This window comes from Aphelocoma coerulescens, chromosome 3 (genome assembly GCF_041296385.1).
Source record: "Aphelocoma coerulescens isolate FSJ_1873_10779 chromosome 3, UR_Acoe_1.0, whole genome shotgun sequence".
In the NCBI taxonomy this organism is placed as follows: Eukaryota; Metazoa; Chordata; class Aves; order Passeriformes; family Corvidae; genus Aphelocoma; species Aphelocoma coerulescens.
In genome coordinates, this window is record NC_091016.1 from 49,659,387 (window position 1) to 49,683,198 (window position 23,812).

Genomic DNA, 23,812 nt, shown 5'->3' on the forward strand with positions numbered 1-23,812 from the left:
AAATGCACCTCAAACTGTGTTGTGCAGTACCCAGCAAGTTATCCATGAGGCTTGATTAGTATTAATAAAGAGCAAAGAAATTACAACTTGGTTTTGTTTGTTTGTTTTAGTTTCACATGAATAGATGACTCATGAGCATTCTGAGGTATTTCCAGGGACACAAGCACAGGCACTGGAACTAATGACTGGCTTCCCATCCATTTGTGTATTTTAGCTGAATTTTCATTCCTCATAAGCTTTATAAGATATCAAGGAGAAAGAGATTAGAGATCTGCTAATTATGAGGAAAGATTTCAGTCTTTTTGTAACTTACTAGTAAAAAGAGAATCCACACGGAAGAGAAAATTGAATCAATCCTATTGGCACAAAAAGCCATATATACTTTATAATCTTCAAAATGTCTGTCAAATTCAGCTCTGTCACGTCAATTTAAAAACAGTCCAATGAGCTTAAAACTTCTGTAAGTCATTTGTAGCAGATGATAGACAGATGGAGAACATAGTTGTGCCAGCTTCATTTATTTGAGAAACTAAGATTTTTAAAAACCCTACTTCAGGTACTAGTTAATTTTTCACTGTAAAATTGATACGAAGCATTTTCTGTACCCTTAATGATTTACTTATTTTGACTGGATTTTTTTTTTGTTTGGTAGGTTTTTTTTTTGTTGTTTTAAACTTTTCTTGTTTAAACTACTGTTAAGGTAAATGATTTTCAGTCAGAGTAATAAAGAGGTAGAAGTCCTTGCTAAGATGCATCATCACAATGCTCCCCAAGTGTCTAATTTTCTGATGGAAAGCAGGTATCTTGGGCCCACTCAGGTAGTTCTATCAGTCGTTAAAGCCAGTTCCAGCTCTAGACATCTACTGGTCTAAGTAGGACTACACTCCCTTCCTGCATCTGTCTAATAGAGTAGTCAGGACCCTGTCTTCCTTCAAGATCTGTGTAATTTGATAGTCTCTGTGTGGTACCAAATACAAGTTAAATGTAAGATAACTGTAAAGCCTCACACATATCACTGTTCTAAAATCGGATTTAAGTTCACCATTGATTACAGATTTTCTTGCTCAGTCTAATTTGTTGCTGAAGCTTTACCATTAACAATGAAGCACCTGAATCCAGTGCTTCTAGCAGCCTGTGTAAGAGCTCCTTTATTCTTCCATTGTTTTCTATAGGGCCATGGAGTGGCTGAAATGGGAAGGGACTGCTGAAAAACATCTAGCCCAAACCCCCTGCTCCAAGCAAAGCCAGCTGGAGAAGTTACTCAAACCTGATTTTTGGTTTAGTGATGAGATTTCTTACATCCAAGCAATGGCCTATATATCACAGCAGCATTACTACATTTTTAGGAGATGACATATCTGTTCCAATATTGTTAATATCTCTAAAATTAGAAATGTCAGGTGAATGCAGCTGCTAGGATCCAGAATCACAAGCATTTGGGTCCTTCTGTCTGTTCAGAGTTTTTTGCTTAAGCTCAGAAATAAGTCATTAATGAGTCATTATATTCAAATGCCTTAGTGCAGGGATGTTGAGTCAAACACAAGGTCAGCTTGGATGAAGTCAGTCCAGTGAACACAGGCAGTGAATCCTCCTGAATCTACATAGTCAAACACTTTTCCCATTTGCCTGGATAAAATTAAGTGCACCTTGAAAAGCCTTTATGGAATGATTTTATTTATATCCCATTAGGAGTTTGTAAGAGAAATGTTCTCACTTAAAGGCCATACCAGAAAAATATGAAATAACTATAATGTTATATTCACTTTTGAGTAGATCAGAACAGGAGTATGTTTTCCCTCTGCATCCAAAAGAATAGTTTTGTAAGTGCATACTGCTTTTGGCTTGGACTTGAGCTTTTCAGCTTTGCTTGTCCTATTTTATATATCTAAATTTAAAAAAAAAAAGTGCTCCAAAAAAAAATGTTTCTCTTCACTAACTGAAAAGGGTGTATAAAAAGTTAAGCCAGGTGTAGATACCTACTCAGAGAGTTAAATACCATTTCTTGTTGGGTTTGGTGGTTGGTTTTCTTGCCTCCCTCCCTCTTCTCCTCCTCTCCCCCCAACATCTATTTACTATAACATCTTCTGTCTCACATATCTGGAAATAGATCTTTACTTACAGCTATATGTGCAAAAAGGACATTGTGGTACACAGACCAAATGGAATGGCTAATCCTTTATTACCAGTATTCCTTCGGGAAATATGATTTAACAGTTGCCCTCAGCTCAACATCAACAATCTCAAATCATTTCTGTTTTCATCTTTAAGAACACTCAGTATTTCCTAGCTATGAACATGGATCAGTGGCCTTCATACTGTTCTGAAAGTTTTAAGAAAACAGAAAAAGAGAAAAATCTCCCAAGCAAAAGGAATGTAAATGAAAATTGCCACCTCTGTAAACTCTCTCTGAGGAAGATAACTTATGTATTTTATGCATACATCAAACTCTTCATGCTGCTTTTGCACAAGTGAAGCAAGAATTTGGCTTTCTGGTTTTATAGTTATTTAATAAAAATGCACAACAACGAAGAAAGCCTAGCTTCTAATGCACACAGCACAGCAGTTCCCCAGGGTATCCTTCCAGGCGTCTTAGGTGGTTCAGATACTGGCTGATAGTCTCTGCAGACTAGACCATACATTTCTGCAAGTACTGAGTATGACCCGAGCAGTGTATTTTTCTCCCTCTGCCCACATCTTTTGTGTGGTTTGTCAGTCAATATAAAATTTCGTGAGATTTTATTGCTGCTGCTTTTCCTGTACTCATTCCTCTAAGCCACATCTGGAATGTTACATGTCTCCATCTGACAGATTTCTGCTGGCTTTTCAATAGCTTCAGTAAAGTGATATTGGCATAAATACTGTAAAAAAGTGGAGGCCCCTTGCAGCACAAATCATCACAATATGTCTCCATCTGCCACTGAACCTGAAAGTTTAGTACTGATATTTTTTGTCTGTGACTATTTTGAGTCAGAAGCTATGCTGTTGTCAACAGGAATTTTGCAATGAGTGCATTTTTCATTGTGAATTGCATGCAAAGCCCTGTGCAAGTGAACATTTACTTTGCATATGTTTAAATACTGGTTTGTCTATTTGTATAGGCATAGTCACAAGTGCTTTGTGACTGACCCACAGGGTGAGTAAAGTGAGTAAATATCCATGACTCAGTGATCAACAGAAAGCCTATATTAATAGACTTTATCAATTGAATTTCCCAAGGTTTTTTGCCTCAGAGCTGAACCACACAAATTCAGATGCACTCCCCCTGCTCTCACCATGCACTATCTCAGTCTCATCACAAGGGTCGGATTTTTCCCTTCCTCCATGGCAGCATCTCTGGCACTCATGAAGCTCCATAATATTTTCTAAATAAGCAAAAAAGCTCTCTCTGATGGTAAAACAATTCTCTTTACAGTATATAAAATGTGTTTCATTTAGTATGAAAATAAGGAGGATTGATTTCTGCAATTTACTCCCTGAAGTGAAGTATCATCAATAGAAGAGAATGAAATCAAACTTTAGATAGATAAGGTAACAGCTATTTTGGCATTCACAGTTCTTTATTAGACAAGTTAAAAAAAAAGTCTCCTTGGCTTAATATACTTCAGGAAATTAAACTGAAGAAAATTTAGAAATCCCTAAAAGCCCCCATAAGGAACTGCTATTTGATGCTGTTGGACCTGGCAAATAGCAATACCAATCCCTTCCATCGGCCTTTTTGTCTTCATTTTTCTTTTGTTTCCTTCTCAGAATCTGAAGGTTTCTCATGCTGACTGCTTCCCACCACCGTGGCATTGCTATGCACTTCCAAGATTTGTGGCAGGTAAAAAAGGGGAGGATTTTCTATCTTTCCTATAAGTTACCCCAGGGAGAAATGGAACAACTTCTCATGAAATAGGGATATCACAGACATAAATATGTGTCACAGTCCCCGATGATGAGATAGAAAATTATGGTTATAGCAGAAAACGAAAATGCTCTGAGATTGTTTCCTTTTGAATTAATAACTCTTTCACAGTTTCAGTTTTATTTTACATTTTAAATGCAAAACATTTGCAACATAAGTGTCAAGGTTTTTGCTAAAAAATGTATGTACCTCAAAATTTTGAACATGTCAGTGGAAAACTGGCAGTCATAATAAGGCAAATTGCCAACATTGGCTTATGCCACAAGGACACATCTATGTAGACTATTGAATGAGTAGAAGAGGTAAAGATGTCTCAGATGCTTCCATTTATTACCTTATTAATCACAGTGAAATGTTTACAGTTTCTTGCAAAAAATTAATCTTCCCTCTTGAGAAATTCCAGTCCCGTGTCTTGAATTATTTAGACGTCACAGCCCAAAGGTTTTCCAACCCATTCCTCAGTGTTAAAACTTTACTAGAATATTGCAGGAAGGGGCACAGAAATGTACATTGATAATGACTTTTCCATATCCATATGGAAATGCAGCATCACAATTGGACAGAAAAGTGAACTTTCTCTTTATAAGAAGGCCATATGTGCAAAAACACACATTAATTTCTTTTGAAACTATAGAAATTAATGCAATAGTTTTACAAATAATCTTTTATTTCTGAAAGTATTACAAAAACTATAGTGGCTCCACTCTGTTTTGGGAATTGTGCATGACCTAAGAAGTTGATAGGAGGTAATAGCTGATATGAAATAGGTTGTGATTTACCAACTGCATTGTTAAATCACAGTATTTAATGCTCTGTCAGGAGAAACAACAGAGGGAAGAAAGTTATATAAAGGATATAATTATGGAGCTAAACCATGCAGACTTTTTGAGAAATAGGACCCATCACATTACAAACTTTTCCTGGACAGGAATGAAAATGCTCAAGCAATGATCTTTCAGTATTATAACACTACAGTGTTTTGCACTGGAGTTTCTTTAAGACCTCTTCCAAATCATTTCATGCTCTGGGACATACAGGAGCACTATGAAACTCCAGTTCATAGAAGAAAAAAAGCAGCGCTGGCACAAATGTTCCAGAAATAAGCAAGTAAGACTGTTTAATTTTAGTCTGTATGCATCATTAAGAAAAGAAATAAATCTTAAGTGCAGTATTCAGGTGTTAAATCTGGAACTAGATTGTACACAGATGCATTGGCATAAGCACAGGGGAAAGTATTTGTAGCAAAGGCAACACAGAAGCCATGGAGCTGATCTGCAAACCTCAGTGCTTGATTAACTGTCCGTGGCCTTGGCACGCATTCTCCCCTTCTCTGTAGAAGACTGAACCCAGGATGCAGGATATCTTACCTTGGCTGTTTCTTTGACTGTCATGATAGGTCAAGTGGATTCATGCCACAGATGCCAGGCTCTGATTTCAGTAACTCAGTTGCGCTGTCCTTCTCATCAGAAGGCTGTTAATGCCTTCTGGAAGAGAACTGGAAGAGAACAGTTCTTCCCCTCCACAAAAGGGTCAAATGGTTCTGAATAGAACATTCCTGTCCAGGGCATGTGATTTCAGCAAAAACCAGACTGCATGTCTTCCATGCAACTAAGAATGGTTGCTTCAAAAACCAAAAAAAAAGGCTCCTCATTTTTATGTTGCTGTAGATGGAAACAGAAAAAAAAACAACCCTAACAACTGAAAAGATTACATTAAATACCTTTCAATCACTGCAGGAAAGTGGATATTATCCACAAGTCTTCAAATATAATATAGTAAATATTTCACCTCCACTTTGAAAATATTCCATAAATATTATTTTTCTTACTAATAAACTCACTATACTAAATACCAGAGTCATTTGTTAAATTAGGCATTAGCTCTGAAACATATTTCTGTACTCAAAACTGCAGATATATTTGAAAGTCTGGGCCTTCCAGTGTACTGGTATCAGCCTGCCAAATCTAACAAGTTAGCAGGAAATAGTTCTTTTGATCTACATCTCCAGCATAGTCCCCCATGGTTGAATGAATAATTAGAATTTTCAGAGGTAAACAAAGGAATATGGAAGCCTTCAGTTAACATTGCCTATCTTAATTTCTCTTAAAGGGAGGTTAATTCATTTTTAGAGGAAATTCTAAACAGGAAATAACAGGAGCTGATTTTTTCATGTCATAATGACTTGTTCCTTCTTGTTTTAAAATGGATGGTCTTCTGATAAAGTCATTGCCCTAGTGCTCAGAATCTCTCTGCTTCATTTCTGTTCAGCTACAGCTTCCCTTTCCCTTATGTTTAGGAGCAGGAGGATATTATCTTCTCACACCACAGGGATGGCTGATGCTAGGCATGAAGAACAATAGGTTTCTTGATTGTCCAGTGATGGACAATACAGCTTCTATACACACTTGGGACATCTTCCTATCTATAACCATGAATGGCTTTATTTCCTTCCATTTAATGAATAATACTGATTTAAGGTGTATTTCGAGTGCAGACACCAGTCTTTGGTGGAGACATCAAGTAAGCTGATCCATAAAAATAATTTATCATTGTTGACTATTTTAATATTGTTAAATAAACAAAGAAAACTATAAAGTCTTCAACCAAAAGCAATGAATTAAATCCTATGGAGGGATTTGTAACCGTAGAAAAAATAATCTCAGTGTCCTCTGTGTAAAATTAAGTTTGCTTCCTTCTCAAATAAGTGGGAGCTTTACATTGATATATTAATAACAAATCTGAAAGCAAAGTGACTCTTTATTTCTGCCTTTAAAAAGAAATACTTAAAAAGCAGAATTTCCAAGAAGAAAAAAAAAAAAAAAGTGGTCTCTTGCCATTTTACTGCCCATGTATGGTCCATTTCTCTGAAAATTGTGCAAATCTTAGCCTGAGCATTTAACAATGTTCTGGTTTTCTTCCCTCTCCTTCACAAACTTTGGAACTTTCAAAATGAAGAACTGCTGATCTCTAGAACAGTGATTGACAACATCTTTGGAGCTTAATCTCACTTGAGAAAGCAATTGATCTTCCAGTTGTCTCTAGTTTCAGTTGGAGAGACTGTCTCTATTTCTTCAGCATCCAGGGTGAGCTGCTGCATATAGTTAAACCCACTGGATTACAACCACATCCAGATGGGTGGTCCTTTGCTTCTGGCTGCAAGAACCTAGACACTGTAGCTGAACCTTTAAAAACCAGGACAGATTAATTTGCTTGGGCTCCAGCTCTAAAATACTCTAAAGTACTCCAGTTTCACTAGCAAGGAGTGCCTTAACAATGTCATTCCATTGGAGGTTGTTGCTACTTGCAAGAAGGCAGTAGCAGCAACTCCAGGAAGAAAACTGGATTGAATGATCAAAGACTGCCTTGAATGAAATTGAAACCATTTTTCTCCACATATACAAAAAAAAGGATTGATCAAAAATTATCCATTGCAGCTGCTGACAGTTCCTGCAGCTTGCTATCCTCTGCTTTGTTTTTCTTTTCCATCAACATTATTTAAAGAGAGAAAGTCAGCCTCTAAAAGGGGTGTCAAGACTATATCTCCAAGAAGTTACTGAATGACTGTGTAATCTCAATGAGTAAAATAATTTTCTGAGTTACAAGTTACCTTATTACAGCTGTTGCTAAGATTTGAAGTGTGATTTGCAATGCAGCCCTCCAGCTTCCAGAGTGCATTTAGCAGTTCTGAAAAGAGTTCAGAAATGACAGCAGGTGTCTGAAAATAAATTTGCTTGCTTCTAGAGGAGAATACCAAACACTTCTAGATCTAAATACATCAGAAGAGCACATAATGATCAATGATAATTGACAGGAGAAAAGGTTGTAAAAGGCCTGTCCAACTCATTTGCCTGATTCCAACTGTGGCCAGTAGCAGCTGGCTAGGGAGGGCATCAAGGACAAGCCAAGCACAGAATGATACTTAACCTTTGCAAAATACAAAGATTTTTCTCGGCATGTGTGCATGTTCATATATGATATATTTGTACAAGAGCTAGAATGATAGATTTGAAGAAGGCCACAAACATGGGGAGCATCCTTTACCTAAAACAAAATTGCAACAACACAACAGCTGATCTTTTCAGCAAGCAAATTCTCATACCTTTGATGTACCACATGAACCCATGACAGACCCATGCACGCAAGAAGTAAAGGCAAAGTAGATATTATTTTTCTAACACACAGATTTATGATGAAATATATACTGTCCATTCCTTTCCAAAGTCTGTGAGAAATCAAGCCTGTCAACGAAATTAAACAGCAACAGACCTGAAATCAGTAAAAGGAAATTTATACTGCATAGAGTGTATAATCAATCTCCAGAGCTCTCAATAGGAGAAGTGGGATTAAAAAGCTGGAATATTTATATGAATAACAATAATATTTGCAGTTATATTAGTGCAAAATAAACCACACAGGCACAAAGGCAGACCCACCCATTAACTGCCTGGGGCTAAAAATTATGTTTCTCTTCTAGAACTGCTAATGTATGGTTTTTAATGATAAATATTTGACACCTTCCTCTGGTGAATTTGATACCAGTAGCTTTCAAGAAGCAGGATAATGGATTAGAAGATCCTTTGGTTTAATCAGCACCAGGTTTCTTTTCCTTCAAAGCCCCCCTTCCTGATCTACAAGGGTGGTCTTCTCCACAATGGAAACAATGCTGTGCCAAGTTATTACATAGTTACTTTTTTTTTTTTTCCAAATGGCTTTAGAGAGCAGATGTTCCCATGCAAGCACTAGAGCTCTTCCTCTATGGATGTCTGGAGCACAAATCGGACGCTAAATTCATCCATCTATCACTCAAGTCCGTAGCAAAACTCCCACTGAGCTGATCAAGATGAGGGTTTGGCACACTGACTGTGGTAGTCTGTTCAGCTCCTGCCCCACTGTGTAGCTAGCAAGGAGTACACACATATGCTAGCAGTCATGATGCTGTTATTTGGGCTGCCTGATGTGCAAAATCACAGGTATAATCCTTGGGTGGATTTATTTCCTTTCTTTCTGGAAGAAACCATAGCAAATGTGTTTCTCTTATAATGGACAAATCCTTAAATACTGTGAGTTCTGCTTAGCTTTTCAGAATTCAGTGGCTTATCCAAAGTTTACCCAAAACCCCCATGTTTTAAAAGTGGTCAAGAATTCACATCAGAACTTAATTTTAGGAGGGTTTTGGGATTTCAGGATTTCCTGGTTTTCTGGCTGGCCCAAAACCAGTAAGATACATACAAGATATAACAAGTATTTTAAAGGTGAGGAAATTTATCACTGAATTTTAGTAGGTGGGAGCCTGATGCCCATGGAAGTGAAAAGAATTCTGCCTAGTATTACTCATGTGTTAGTGGCAGAATCCTCACCTGCTCTACTCAGCTTCCCCTTGTGAGAAAATACAGGTTCTCCACAGGGATTTCAGACCTTCTTCCTCCATACCCATCTCTTTTTGGGAACAAGAAGTATAGACTCTGTAAAATTTTTAAGTATGTATTTTTACCAGATTATGCAAATACATCTGAGTATCTTCAAAAGCCTTGAAAAATGTAGTTGGAACAATGGACCCAGGTCAGAGCATGCCACTGCTTTGGTGAATCTGCTCATTCACAGCAATTTTGCTTTTTTTGGTTCTTCCCTCCTGTTTTTCTGTGAGACCCTGTACTAGCGCTAAAGTGCTGCTGTTATGTTTTCACACATTTCCAGTCATTTTATTTCCCTGTGTTTAGTTTTGTGCGGGTTTGTTTGGTGCCATGGAGAGATTTTTCCCCATAGAATCATAAATAAGTGCTCATGTTCAAAACTCTCATGAAGATCCATACCAGTTTTACAAAACTCTTGAGAAAGCAGATAAAAAGTTCTTAATCACTCGATTAGCTGAATAATGTCAATCACTGATGTCCTTTCAGCTGTCTACAAGACTGAACATTTGTATTGTTTTAAAGGACTCATCAAAAAATGTACTGAAGACTACATGGCTTTCTTGTGTAATGTTTTAAGTACTCTCATGGGAATCAAAAGCCAAGGAAACCAAATAGCTGGAATATTTTTAAGGCAAAGAAAAGTTAGAACTTGTGTTAACACCTCAAAACTGGCATTTTGACATGCTGGTCATTCTTATTTTTCTTAATCCAATTCAAATTCCCCTCTCTGTCAGTAGTTTATACTCACAGGAAAGATGTCTCATGCTAAGAATTATTTTCTTGTATTTTATTCTGTTTGGTTTGTGATGATTCACTGGTTCCTGAAATTCTGCAGCAGGAAGGCAATCCCCACTGACACCAATGAATCCCAATGACTCAGATGGGACTCAGAGAAGCAGCAGTTGCAAAATAAGATATATTTGTTCAAACACATGGGCCAAGAGACAATACAGAGAAGCAGGACCAAATTTCTCATTCACAACGCTATAAATAAAATTTGTGATTGTTTGCCAGATAAAGACTTCATGGGGAATGATGTCTTGTCAGAGATACTAGGAAACCTGCTGTTTACAACCTTAGAAGACAGTCAGTGATTTTTTAGCAAAGCAACAGATGTCCCAGTTTGCTTGAAATGAAGTGGTTTACAGCAAGACAAGAGGCTTAACTAAGGGCTTAGGGGAATGGAGTATTTTCTTTAAAGAAAAACTTTAACTACAGAAAATGTGAAGAGATTTTGGATTATAAAACCTTTTTTACAGTTTATTTCCTATTATTAATTTCTTAAAAAATATATATAAAAATGAGGATCTGACTAAATGAATCAGGACGTCAATTGATAAAGGTCCGTCCTTGTAAACAAATAAATAATTATTTACAATCTTTGGCAAAACAAAATGAAATTTCATCAGTCTCACTCTCTCACACACACTTGCAAGGAAAAAAAAAGAAAAAGAAATTTAAAAAAACCCATCATAAATAATTTACATAGAATAGGAAAATTATGATACAGTCCAAATATTAACATCTTCATCCCTAAACTGATGTCTCTCTCTGACAAAACAAAAAACCCTACACAGCCATTACTCATTACATTTAATGAAGTCATCCTCCTTTCTGCTTGGAACTTGGAGATGCCATTTGAAACACCAAAAGAAACTGAAATATTTAGAAACCTCATGAAGAGAATTTGTGGAAAAAAATAAAATCCAAAGCAAAACAAAAACCAGCAACAAAACAAACTCAAAAAATTTTAAAAAAAGATTGGATAATATGAATACTATAAAATGTGCAATAAAGCCAGCAACTGTTGATTCCTTTCTAATGAATATAGCAACAAAATCTATTTCAAGGGAGAAAAAGTTGATTTGACATTTAGCTCCCTGTGCCTCAGAAGAAGGCAGAGGTACTGTATTCTTTCATCAGGTATCCCATCTATGAATAAAATTACACCAGCGTGTGTTCTTTTTGTGAACAAAGCTCATACAATTTAAACAAAGCAAAAATGTTAAACATGTCTATACTATTGTTTATCTGAGTAACTGTTGTATCTGTTTAGAATAAACACTGGTACCCCTTCAGCATTATTTAAGAAGTTCTATATACAGCAGACATAGGTAACAATACAAAAATATTCAAATTAGGGTAACTGGATATATATTAAGGTTCCATTTGTAAATTCCTTATTATTATTCATTTAACTTCAAAGTATACATGACTATAATCCATGGAACTATACTTAAGTGTAGGCCATGCTTTGACAATATCTACATATTTTGATATGCTTTTAAAAATAGCTTTAAAATATTATTTGTGAATGTATTACTGATGCATTATACGCTTTAAAATCAATTATCAGAGAAGGTAGCTTAGTGTGATAATCACCATAAATACTACCAAAATATTTATAAATGGAACCTTAAACTCATATGTTACCAAATTAACTAATGGCAGCGTTGCCACCTTTTCAAAAACCCACATCAGGATTCAGGATGTCAAAGTGCTTTTTGCAGCAGAGGTGGAAAAGTGGTTCAGGTTCATTTTGCTCCACATGATCATGGTATATTCTTTATTACAAGGCAATGCAGAATATGAAGAAAACAGGGCAACTGGAAATAATTTTTTGTAATCAGACAATAGTGATAGCTTCAGATGTTTAAATGAATCACTCTTCCCTTTCACATGAGAGTTTCTAGTTCAATTCTGTTTGGCCTGAATAAAGCACCTACTAGAGAATGCTTTAGGTTGCAAATTTGACAGTTCTACCAATTAGGATTTTAAAGAGTGTTACCTTATCAACTAAGCACCTTTTCGAATCAAGAAATGTTTATAATTGATCTTTACTTTAATATCCAAAGTAATTTTCACTGTTGGTGTGCTCCTCCATTACTTTGCTAAAATTAGACCCAGAAGCTTTGTGTTACTAAAGTCCAGTCTTGATCAGAGCAAGGAAGTGTCAACCATACACCCAAAAAATTGAAACACATTTTTCCTCACTTAAACATAACAAATTATAATCATCATCTCCCCTCTTTTTCTCCATATATATAAATACATTAAGTAATTACATTTTTATATGTAAACGTCATTCTTTTAAAAAGACAAGTAAACAAACAAACACATTTTGCTAAGTTTTCACTCTACAAAAGTGTTCTAATGTATCAATCTGCTTTTGCTTCAGTGGTGGGTCCGACGTTCACGTTTAGGTTTCATTAGTCCTGGCTGTGAGAAGGCACTTGGGTGGAAGGATGGCTGAAGCACTCCTGGCAGCTGGGAGCATCCTGGAGAGTAGAGCACGAGGACAAAGGGCAGGAGGTACACAAAAATAGAAACTGGGAGTACCAGGGTGTACTGAGGTGTCTGGGTTGCATAGCATCTACAGTACTTTGCTGGTAATGCAGCAACCATTGCTCAAGCATCTGAAAGAAATGGGAGAAAATATCTTAATTGTGGTTGGAGTTTTTTGGTTAGGAAGTCAATCGCACAAGAACTCCACCATGATACACTAAAGAGATACAGCACAATGCTTTCTGTTCTTCATTTTTCTACAAATGGGAGGACATTTATATAAAAACACATATGCCTACATATACAAAGAGACAAGCACGTGTATGTGCAGCTATGTATCTAAATGTAAATACAAAATCATATACAAGAAAAGCATTTTCTGTATTTCAAAACATTTCAGACAAGGCATTACAGGCAGACATGCTCATTAATGATATCTGCTTTCTTTTCCATGCCTCTCAAAAGAGGGGTGATCCAGAAGTATCTCTCTGCCTGCAGGACACACTGAAGTAGCCTACAGAGGACAGTGGATATACAGAGAGAATTCTAAGCAAGTCTCTCTCAGAAATTTCTACCTCATTTTTTACATGTGGATAATATTAACCATCTGGAGTTTATTATTCAAATTGAGATTACTTTAGGAGCAAGGGGCATTCATGGCATTTCAACAAATCAATATGATGCAAACAAATAAATGCTATGATATTACGGATTGCTTTTCATTTAGAGGATACTTTTCATTTAAACACTTTGTGCTTGCTCCACAAGTTATCAAAGGCTTCAGTGTTTTCTAGAAATTATCTGTAACTAACCTCTGCATTCATATTTGAGGTCAGAGAAATAGACCATCTCTTGAGAGAAGACAAAAAGACCTAATCGTCCACCAGCAAAAGTTGTATCATAGATTGGTCCAGAATCCACCATTACTTGTTTCCCTTCATAAACCAGAACTCTGTAAATAAGAACATAAATTAAACAATGAGGATAATACAGTGTCCAGTGTAAGAGCTGGTAACAGTCTCTAAAAACTGGAACAGAATTAATTTTAACAAGGCATCAGAAAACCCAACCTCATTGTAGGGATCACTTCTCATTCCTATCTCACACCCACCTGGCTGGCAGCCATAACACATTAATCAGAAGCAGTGGGGCTGCTTCTTAAGTGATTTTATGCACACCATCTGCAAAAGATTTCCCAGTTCTTTATTTAGAACAGTCATGTCTCCTGGAATGAACTATGTCATGTACTAGCATTCACTGATAAGCCCCTGTCCCAGTGAACTCAGGGGTTAGCACACGACCTTGTCACATCACTGAGAAAAGCTGTCTTTGCAGCTGTGTGAACAGCTGATTTATTTATCTTTAGGTGCAAGGGCCAACATCAGAAATTGGAAGAACCATCCCTTCAGAGTCAAACAAAACATTAATTGGAGACATGCTGAATCTCAATTTCAGACATTTTAAGAGCTTAATGAAAGCTGGAAGGATTTGGACACAAACAGCTAGACTAATAAATTGGAAAAGGACAACTTGGATTTTTTGGGTTTTGGAGGTTTCTTTAGTATTTCAGGCATCCACCCTGGAGACAAAAGACCTCGAAAGACAGCACTTCATATTCTTTCTTTATCAGAAAGGCTGCATTTCCTCAAACTTGGATCCTCCACTTCTCCTGGAAGACCTTGAGATAGTCAACATTTTAGGCTCTCAGTCTCTTGGGCCAAATGAGAAATTACTCTATAGTTTGTTAATTAGGCTAGTCTCTGGAGGCAGGGATTAGTGTCCTGCTCAACTGACAGTCCATTGGTTATACACAGCAATAAAGATGGCTTCACATGAGAATGAAAACACTTGAGCAGCTTCCTAGAGTTGTTTTATTTCCTGAAAAGTGCACAAAGAAAGTATGAAACTGCTCCCTGAAATCAGTATTTAATGGATGGCGAAAAGAATGGCAAAAAAAAGACAGATTTTCATGTTCACATAACCCTATTTAATATAATTCTCAAAATATCAAGAACCCAAAACATATGGGAAGAGTTTAATAGTTCATTCATCCCACCAAAAAAAATTACATAGCTCTGATCATGTTCATATGGAATTGATGTTTCTGTACAAATAGAATTGTTTCATGATTACATGAGCGAAAAAATTAATTTATTTTCTCTCAGAAAGCCCTAAAGTATGAAGGAATTTAATGCCCCAAACTACAGAATTTGTCATGCTAGATTAATCTAATGTGATACCAGTGGCAACATCTTTTGCCTGACCCTATGTAGATTCTATAAAGGAAGTTACAGGTAACAGCAACATGAATGAAAAAAATCAAGTTTCCTGTTGGCCTGTATCAGTCAATGCTTTGCACTGCAATATACCAATCCATAAAGAAACTCCTCTCCTTCCAAGAAACAGGTAACTTAGTCTATCCTAATTTGTCTACACTTTGTCTTTCACAGACAAATTAAAATCCCCTGCACATAAGCACAAAAAAGACTTTTAGAGGTAAGGTCTGACTCTACCCCATGAAAAATATCCTTTACAGTTCCAGTAGTTAGTAGAAGATAAAACCGACGTGGGCAGTTAATGCTCAGTCTTTGGAACATCAGCTAAACATCTGGGCTCTACAGAAAGTCATATGCCACAGCTCCTTGTGTGCATTACAGATGTGCTCATGGCCATTTCTGCAGTGTCTTGTATAAGCCACTACAGGAGACAGGATGCTGAAGTAGACAGGACCTTGGCCTACTTCCCTGAGGCAACGCTCATGTTTCTAATTAATTTCATTCACTGAAATTCCACTGGCTGGGGAGCAATCTCATGTTCTAATCTTGCTTTGAGTTTTGCTCAGGAATTTTTGGTCTTTTTACAGAAAAGCTATTGAGAAGGAATTCTATTTTTTTTTTCTTTAATTTAAGGGTATTTAGCTGATGTAAATATTGAACCATCCAGACTAAATTAAATACATCTGAAAAGGAAAATAACTTATTCTGAAGATAACAAAATGTTCCCAAAATATTGGACAAACTGTCACACAAGTAACATAATTATCAGAAACAACAATGAAACTGATAACATAGCTTTTAAATCAACAGAGACAAAAGTATTGCTACTAGAAAATGTAGAGGTACCAGAAATATCTCTTACTTTATTAATCCTGTTTTAGGCCTATGAATCAAATGCCACCTGTAAGCAGTATAATCTTTCCAGCCAATGTTCTTGGGATCATGCCACAAAGTACGCACCTACAGTAGGAATACAAATGCCTTATTAGAAACACACCATGCTCCAGTAAGTCTACCATAGTAACTGCACATACAGCCAAAGCTTATTTTCTGCAGAGCATGAAACTGAAAATAGTTTAACATTTGACTGTATGATCAAAAGGCTTCTTTTATGGGGTGAGAGTAATGGAAGTTTCTGTCTTAAACTGTTGATCAGTTATTCATCTGCAGTTTCATAGCTAGAGTCACTGAAGACCATTATAGCATCGAACCTTGACTTCCCTCATGAAGTCACAGAATCAGCCGAATTGGAAGACACCCACAAGGCTCATCAAGTCCAACTCCTGGCCATGCAAAGGACCATCCCCAAGAACCACATCATGTGCCTGAGAATATTGTCCAAATGCTTCTAGAACTCTTCGGGTTTGTACATACACACCCATGCTGACAGCATTGATGCTGCATGAGTGCCTCCAGTGAGGGAGAGGGACTTCAGCTTGTACAGATGTTACTGCCTGTGGTTGCTCCTTGAAAATTCTCACTCAGTAACAGTCCTATCAATTCCTATCCACATCTGAAGCCCTACTAAACCTAATTTCCAAAATGCACAAGTTCCTTCCATGGTTGGACCCTATTTGGAACAGCAGCAGTTTTTCTCTCTTTTCTATCCTTTCTTCTCTCTTTTTCTGTCACTGGTTACTGTACTCTAAACCATGTATAATTCAAACAAGCTGGAACACCAAAGAAGTAAGTGCCAGTACAAAAGTAACAAAGGATTTGTGTATAACTGAGACCTCTCACTCCTTCTCCTTTTGATCACACCTCCTCTTCCCTTTTATACATGTGATTTTCTTTGAAACACAATGCAAATGTTATTATTGACACTACTAACAAGGGAATTGAAGAAAAACTGATAAACCTCTGCAAAAATTGAGATGTGAAAGTCTTTTTGAGACATGTCCCTTATTTTTAAAATATTAGTCATGCACTGTTGGCCTGAAGTTTTAAATCTCTCACCTGTCCAGGGGTGTTTCCTGTGTGCCAGAGAGCATTTCGTAAGTGTTCACCAGTACCAGTTGTTGAATTCACTACTTTGAGTGACACACCAGAATAGCCATAAGCCCTGGTGGGTTTGTCCTCCCAATAGGTCTGAGTGACCTGCTTCCACATGAGAACGTAAAACCGACTGCTGGACTGGTAGCCAAACACAAAGCCAGCATAGTCATCGTCACGGTCTGTGTTAACATAGAACGTCCCGCTGAAGTCAACAGAGCTGAACTCATCGTAGCCTGGGAGAGGGCAAAAGAGACAAAACATTGGGTTACAATGCTGGGTCCAGCTGCATACACCCAAGAGTCCCAGCTACATCCTAAATTTTGGCAGGAGTCATAAGTGGTCTTAGTTTTCTTACCTGTAGAGGAGGAGGTAATTACAGGAGGTAATTACACTTGCCTGCATGGAGACTTCTGGAGAGAAATAAGTTGCTTACAAGGTGCATTGAAGACAGCAGGCACTAATATAAATTTTTTCAGTTGTGTATTTTATGTATGCTACAGTCAGTGATGAGATGAATAGACAAAAAATGCAGGCAGCATTGAGATGTTTTTACTTTGGGCATATACACTGTCTCCATGGTTAGTCCAAAGTTTGCAGCACCAAAAAGGTGCATTTCTCTATCTTTATTTCCCTTTCCTTATCACAGAATCACTGATTACTTTTCCAAAGATGATGACTTACATCTGATACTCACCTACAGCTATTCCAGGATCCGAGTTGGCAGTCTGAACCAGTTCCTTGCCTTGGTGGCGAATAACCCAGTTGGGATCAATCTGAGCTGTTCCCTTGGGGTCCAGAGGGACCATCTGGAACTTTCTGAAATCAGTTTCACTGATGGCATTGTTTTCAGGGCACACATCATAAATATCTGGAACATTGTCATTGTCAAAGTCGTCCTTGCAAATATCACCTCTTCCATCACCTGTAAGCAATGTGAATAAGCAAAGGCAATTGTTAGCAATTTATCCAGCCCCAGTCTATACACCACTTTGGAATCAGGGTGGGAAAAGTTGGAAGTTTGCTGTGTCGATGTAATTCACTAATGCTTGCATTACATTTTCCGTTTGATTTGTTCCAGATGTGGATACAACACTATATTTTAATATGTGCTGTGCAAATCAATTCAAACAATAGCATTAAAATCTTAATCCTCCACACATTACTAAATCTTTATTTATTGGTGATCATATTAGACTTTATTACAGACTCTTATCACTTAAGATTCTTTCTTCAACAATCCGAGATGCTTCAGATTGCAGATGTGTCACCTCTACGTCAAAAGAAAAGGAGGAGAATGTTGCAGTAAAATATGCATACATGCTTAGCCACTCTTTCACTTGTAGGTAGAGCAATTTTCTCATTAGAAACATAGTTCTTCAGAAAAGTGCATGAGAAAAGAAGGCAGTGCTGTATTCAACAGGACTAGCCTCAGAGGAATGAAAAAATAAAGTTTTGTTGTATGAACAACAGTAAGTTTTTTAGAGAACAAAAAAATACGGCTTATCTACAGTTGCGCTTCTGTTCAACTACTTTTACACTCAGTATTTAAAAAAAACTAAAATTATTTCCTTTCTTAGTTTACCCATAATATTAATGGAAACCAGGAGATGTGATGTGCCTCAAAGAGCAAGAAGTGAAAGGAGGCATCTATAAAAAATCTCATTGCCAATGGCTCTATTATTCCATTGCATACAATAGCACAAACACCTGAAAATAATGTAGAAAAGCTAGGCTAGACAAATATAGAAACGAATTCCCAAATGGCTCCAACTTTTACAACAGAAACCACTAGGTCTTACATTGGGTACCAACGCAAAACCAGTGCTGCCTACTAATTTGTTTCTATCCTCACATAGCAGAGCATCTGCTTTTTTTTTTTTTTTTTCTCCCAGTGTTTATGACTGCCCTAAGAACATGGGAATTAACATGGGAAATAGCAATGACCCAGCTCATTCAATACTGACCTACTATTAGATGCTTCACAGAAAAATGGAAAACTACCTTACCATGACTGACCAACACAGCATTACCCAAGTATGGAGCTTTCAGAGAGAAGGCAGAATAAGTTTTAGGCAACAGCCAGAAAGAAAAGAGTAATTAGAGAAAACTGAAACATCTAGTATCTCAGGGCTCTCTGCAGCTGACACGTGGTAAAATGGTCCCATTTTCCACCCTGGATATCTGCCATAGAGAACTCCAAATTCTGACCAGCTGTGTGCTCCTCCACCTGTTTGTCTTAGCACTTATTGGAGAAAAGGGAGTGAATTTCCTATTTTGTTTCCTTTGCCAAATCAAAGAGATAATTCACAAAAGAATCTAATTATTCACTGAAAGTCCAGCTGATGTTCATTTGGTAGTGAGTTGCTGCTGACAACATTCATTCCTTGTCAAGGAAAGTTAGAAAGTGTTTGTTTATCCAGCCACATCCAGCAGCTCTCTCCAGGGCCTCATCTTTATACGCTAAAACTCACATCTTCAAGAGCATGGGAGCAATTTTTGGCTTTATTTACCCCTTTTCCAAGATTTCTGTTGGACCTGCTGCTAATGACAGTGATGAGCTGGCTAAACTGATGAAATATATGCTTTTTGCGAATCATTAATCCATACATAAATGTAGTTTCCCTTACAAGATCCAGGTAATGGATGACTCAGCTTGGGGTCACCCTTATTCTGGATTTATGAAATTAAGGGGCTATTCCAGAGACTGGCAAGTACAAAAATATTCTGGACACATATTATAGGACTGAAAGGTTATACAAATTAAGAGCTACTACTGACTACCAACCAGAAACTTCCTACTGACAGCAGTTGTCTTAACAGGAAATTAGACAAGGCTCTGCATTTCATCTTTCTAAATGTACATAAAAACATATTGTGTAGGTAATAAATTTCAATTTCTACAGCATAGCCATGGAACAACTCCAGCAAGTTGTATAACTTGGAACAGAAATTCTTACCTGTATTTATTGCAAGGGTCATTATTGTAAACATATTTGGTGGTTGTCAAAGAATCATAAACATTTTCAATATTAGAATAATTGTGAAACTATCACTATTTCATTATTTAAATAATGCCAAGCATGGAGAAGGACTTTTTGAGGTGACCAGCAACATTTTACCAAAAAACTGGAAAAAAGAGCAATTACATATCCATTTTTTAAACTGTGACATGTATATCACCAAGACACATTTAAAGCAGCCTATAAAGAAAATTTGAGAAAAGCAGCTCAGAAGTCAATTTTTAAAAAATAATTTAAAATTAACAATACTTTTAGACTTTAAAAATCTGGGGAAATAGTCTGTTTTTTAAAATAGAGCAGTAAACCAGATTTTCTCCATTTTAATTTTCAGATGATAACTTGTTTTGAAACATCTCCCTTTCCATTTTTTAAGACATTTGAAATTCAAGCTGTTTGAAATATTTTCCAAGACTTTTAGTATTTCAATTAAATGTGAAAATAAGAATTTTTTTTAAATGGATTTTTTGGTGTTTTTTTAAAAATTTGTTAAAGGTTTTCTTCTATAATTAAATACATGGACGTTTGAGCTCCTGTCAAAGATGCTTCCTAATGCTCTAACCCTGGACAAAACTGACCAGTTCAGCTCCATCGAATTCCACGGTGTCTCAAATATCAAAAGCAGCTCAGTTCGATGTGAAGTCTCTCTTCGCCAGATGTTAATACTCCAAGATCAAAATCAGATACTAAGAACTAAATGAAATTCATATGACCTTGTTCTTACCATCTGAGTCCTCCTGCTCAGGGTTGTATCTGAGGCGACAGTTGTCCCTGTCATCTGGGACACCATCATTGTCATCGTCAGAATCACAGGCATCTCCTTTACCATCCTGATCGTGGTCAGCCTGGTTAGCGTTGGGGATGTAAGGGCAGTTATCCTGGTTGTTCTGGTGGCCATCTTCATCTATGTCCTCATTATTGTCACACTGGTCACCAACAAGGTCATTATCTGCATCAGTCTACCCCAAAAAAAATTTTACAGAATAATTTTATTATTTCCACTCAATGCAAAAGAACAGCCTGGTACTTAACTGCTCAATGCTTCTCTTCAAGGGTTTCTGTAGTGACAAATGATATCACAATGACAACCGTGCTTAAAGCACACACATAATTTCAAGCTCATATGGCTACTTGTTCTTCTATCAGTGGCTAAGATCTGGTCCCCAAGATATTGCAGGGCAGGGCTTTATTTGCAGATGCATTAAAGGAGTCACCACTGTACTTCCCTCTCATTTGAGACAAAGAGATCTCACAACATGAGATGTGAAAGTGAGCAATATAGATCCATCTCTTCAGCTGTCCAGTACAGGGACGGATAGGAATTCCTGTGTTCTTTTCTCTCCCCTTGTTCTGATGTTGCCATCAAGGAAACTGTTTTCACCACTTACCTGGTCTGGATTATGCATCAATGGACAATTATCACACTGATCACCAACTCCATCACCATCTGTATCACTCTGGTCTGTGTTGTAGACGTAAGGACAATTATCTCGTTCATTAAAAATGTCTAGGGGAAAGAAACCAACAAAATATTGAAAAAATCAAAATGATACAACATCCAACACAGACAGCCATAGACTGTAGGAGTCACCAGTAATGAAGCAAGGCTCTTAAGGGGGTCATAAGCTTTTTGGTTGCTACAACATCATTGTTACAAAATGAAATAATTAAGACTAATTGAAAGAAAAATTATGGCATCAATTCCATTTTTCTTGCTATGACAAAGTTTTCTGTGTCCATCTTTCTATGGAATTTTGCTACAATAAGGGCTGATCATGTTCAAAGAATTTAGCCATTTTTTACAGAATAATAGATAAAGGGGTGGGGTATTTTTCTTTTTAAATAATTTGGTTTGGATTTTCTTCCCCCACTATAAGAAATGCCACAGAACACACAGCTATATCAGGTTCAAACTTCTGAAGTTTGGTAGAGAAACAACTGTATTAATATTCAGCTGCCTCAGCATTTAATAACTTAATTTTACCAGAACATGTGCATCATTAACTGCATAGCATGACAAATTTCAAAAGAAACTGTACCTCCTCAGGAAACTTTACCATAAACCCAACAACCTACTTCAAAATTATAATAAGATGAAAAGAAACAAACACATGTTGGCATATCTGTCTGGGAAAGATACAAGGATACAACCCTTTCCTATATTACATGGTCCCTGGATATTTGCATAATCTTTCAGCCAATAACATATGATTGGATTTTTCTTCAAATGCAGAACTAACATAAGTACTAGTATGAACCTGATGATCAGAAGAAGGATGTGAGGACTTCAAAATGTTCAGAAGCTAATGTCAGATAAGCATTCAAAAGGTTAAACATTATTGAGGAAAATGCAAAGCTAGATTTCTTCATCTTTTACTATTTCTGGATCCCCACACATTTGAAATGCTGCAGGGATATGATTTTTGAACTATATTTAAGTGGTTTTCCCCCTTCTTAATTCTGACCAAATTGGGATTATATAGGAATGTACTGGTAGGCAAAATAAACATTTTTAACAATATTTTAAGACATACAAAAAAATGTGTATTTGGATTACTGTGAGCTTTGCATACATTCATGGAAAAACAGATTACTTTACTATGGATATTGTCTTAGCTGCGTGAATGTTCTGATGTTCTTTTCCCTCCCTAAAAGGAAAAGTCAACACAAGTGTCATATTAGACCCTGATTACTTTGGAATACAGATGAAGGAAACATTTTTCTTTTTTAAGATTACACTGATAAAGACTTGCTGTGATTTATTCTTTAATAATATTAACTGTAGTCATTTATGGACTGTATGGGCAACTATACTACACAGGACAGATAACTTCAGCCTTCTCTATCTTTGAGCTGCTAGACCAAATTTTATTCCACATATAAAAGCAGGAAGGCCATCTTACTGGACATAGAGCAAAGTGCACTTGTGGAACAGCACCTAATTCTCAAAAGTGAAATCATACCATCTCCATCAATGTCCACAGCACATGAGTCACCCTCCCCATTGTTGTCTGTATCAATCTGAGCAGGGTTGTGCACATAGGGGCAATTATCACAGCGGTCACCAACTTCATCCTTGTCATAATCAAACTGACGAGGGTTGAACAGAAGAGGGCAATTGTCCTAGGAAAGAAAAAATAGAAGATTTCACAATATAAATCACAACTCATGAGAGCACACTATGAAGTGGTAACTCTTGTTCATCTTGGATAGAGTTCAAAAATCAATTATTAATCCATTATTTTTTCAATGGACAAGCTGTACCTATACTGAAGATCTTGGTAGTAACAGGATGGCATCTGGATAGCCTGGCTCAGTGTCTGTTTTGTACAAAACATGTGAATTGTGTTCCATATCTCACAAGGAGAGTAACAGGCATTTTAAACTGGATCTGTACTCAGATATATAAATAAAGGTGTATCACTGGTACATGTACTTTAGGAAAAAAAGCCAGAACATGTTGCAAAATCAGGCCAACTTCAGTTGCATTTTATAATTTTTGAAAAACAAACAAAAAAAACCAACTAGAATTGTTACTCTGACTTTTTTGGAACAGACTAATATCAGTATTTTCAAGTTTATATCACATATTTTGATTTTTCAATTTAAACAAGTATTGACTTTTTGTTGGTTGTGTTCTATTGAGCACAATAATAAAATGTAAAAAGTTTTTAAAAATGTTAACATGAAATTCTGTCATTTATCAAAAAATATTTTTCCCTGAGACCGTTCCTTTTAATGGACTTTTGAAACCTTCCTATCACTTTAATTTCAAAATCTGCCAGAAGAAGAATTCTCATGTTTCACACATTCCCAAATTACACATGGACTTTTACACAGGCATGAGAAAGTACTTTGTGAAATGCAAAGAAGAAAGAAAGAAAACCAAAACAGTGGGTGTGAGGGCTACATCAGTGTCATGCA

The 23,812-nt window shown here is 36.7% G+C and overlaps 1 protein-coding gene across 1 annotated transcript in view; it reads right to left on the minus strand.

Moving 5' to 3' along the window:
* Positions 1-10,142: 10,142 nt before the first annotated feature.
* Positions 10,143-23,812, minus strand: part of THBS2 (thrombospondin 2) — a 32,742-nt gene continuing 19,072 nt past the window's right edge. The window contains exons 15-22 of the mRNA XM_069010209.1: positions 22,852-23,011; positions 21,277-21,395; positions 20,613-20,847; positions 17,566-17,793; positions 16,833-17,104; positions 15,739-15,836; positions 13,413-13,552; positions 10,143-12,731 (exon numbers count right to left, since the gene is read on the minus strand). Of these exons, the coding sequence (XP_068866310.1) occupies positions 12,724-12,731; positions 13,413-13,552; positions 15,739-15,836; positions 16,833-17,104; positions 17,566-17,793; positions 20,613-20,847; positions 21,277-21,395; positions 22,852-23,011 (1,260 nt within the window). The 3' untranslated portion in view covers positions 10,143-12,723. The remainder of the gene's footprint in view (positions 12,732-13,412; positions 13,553-15,738; positions 15,837-16,832; positions 17,105-17,565; positions 17,794-20,612; positions 20,848-21,276; positions 21,396-22,851; positions 23,012-23,812) is intronic.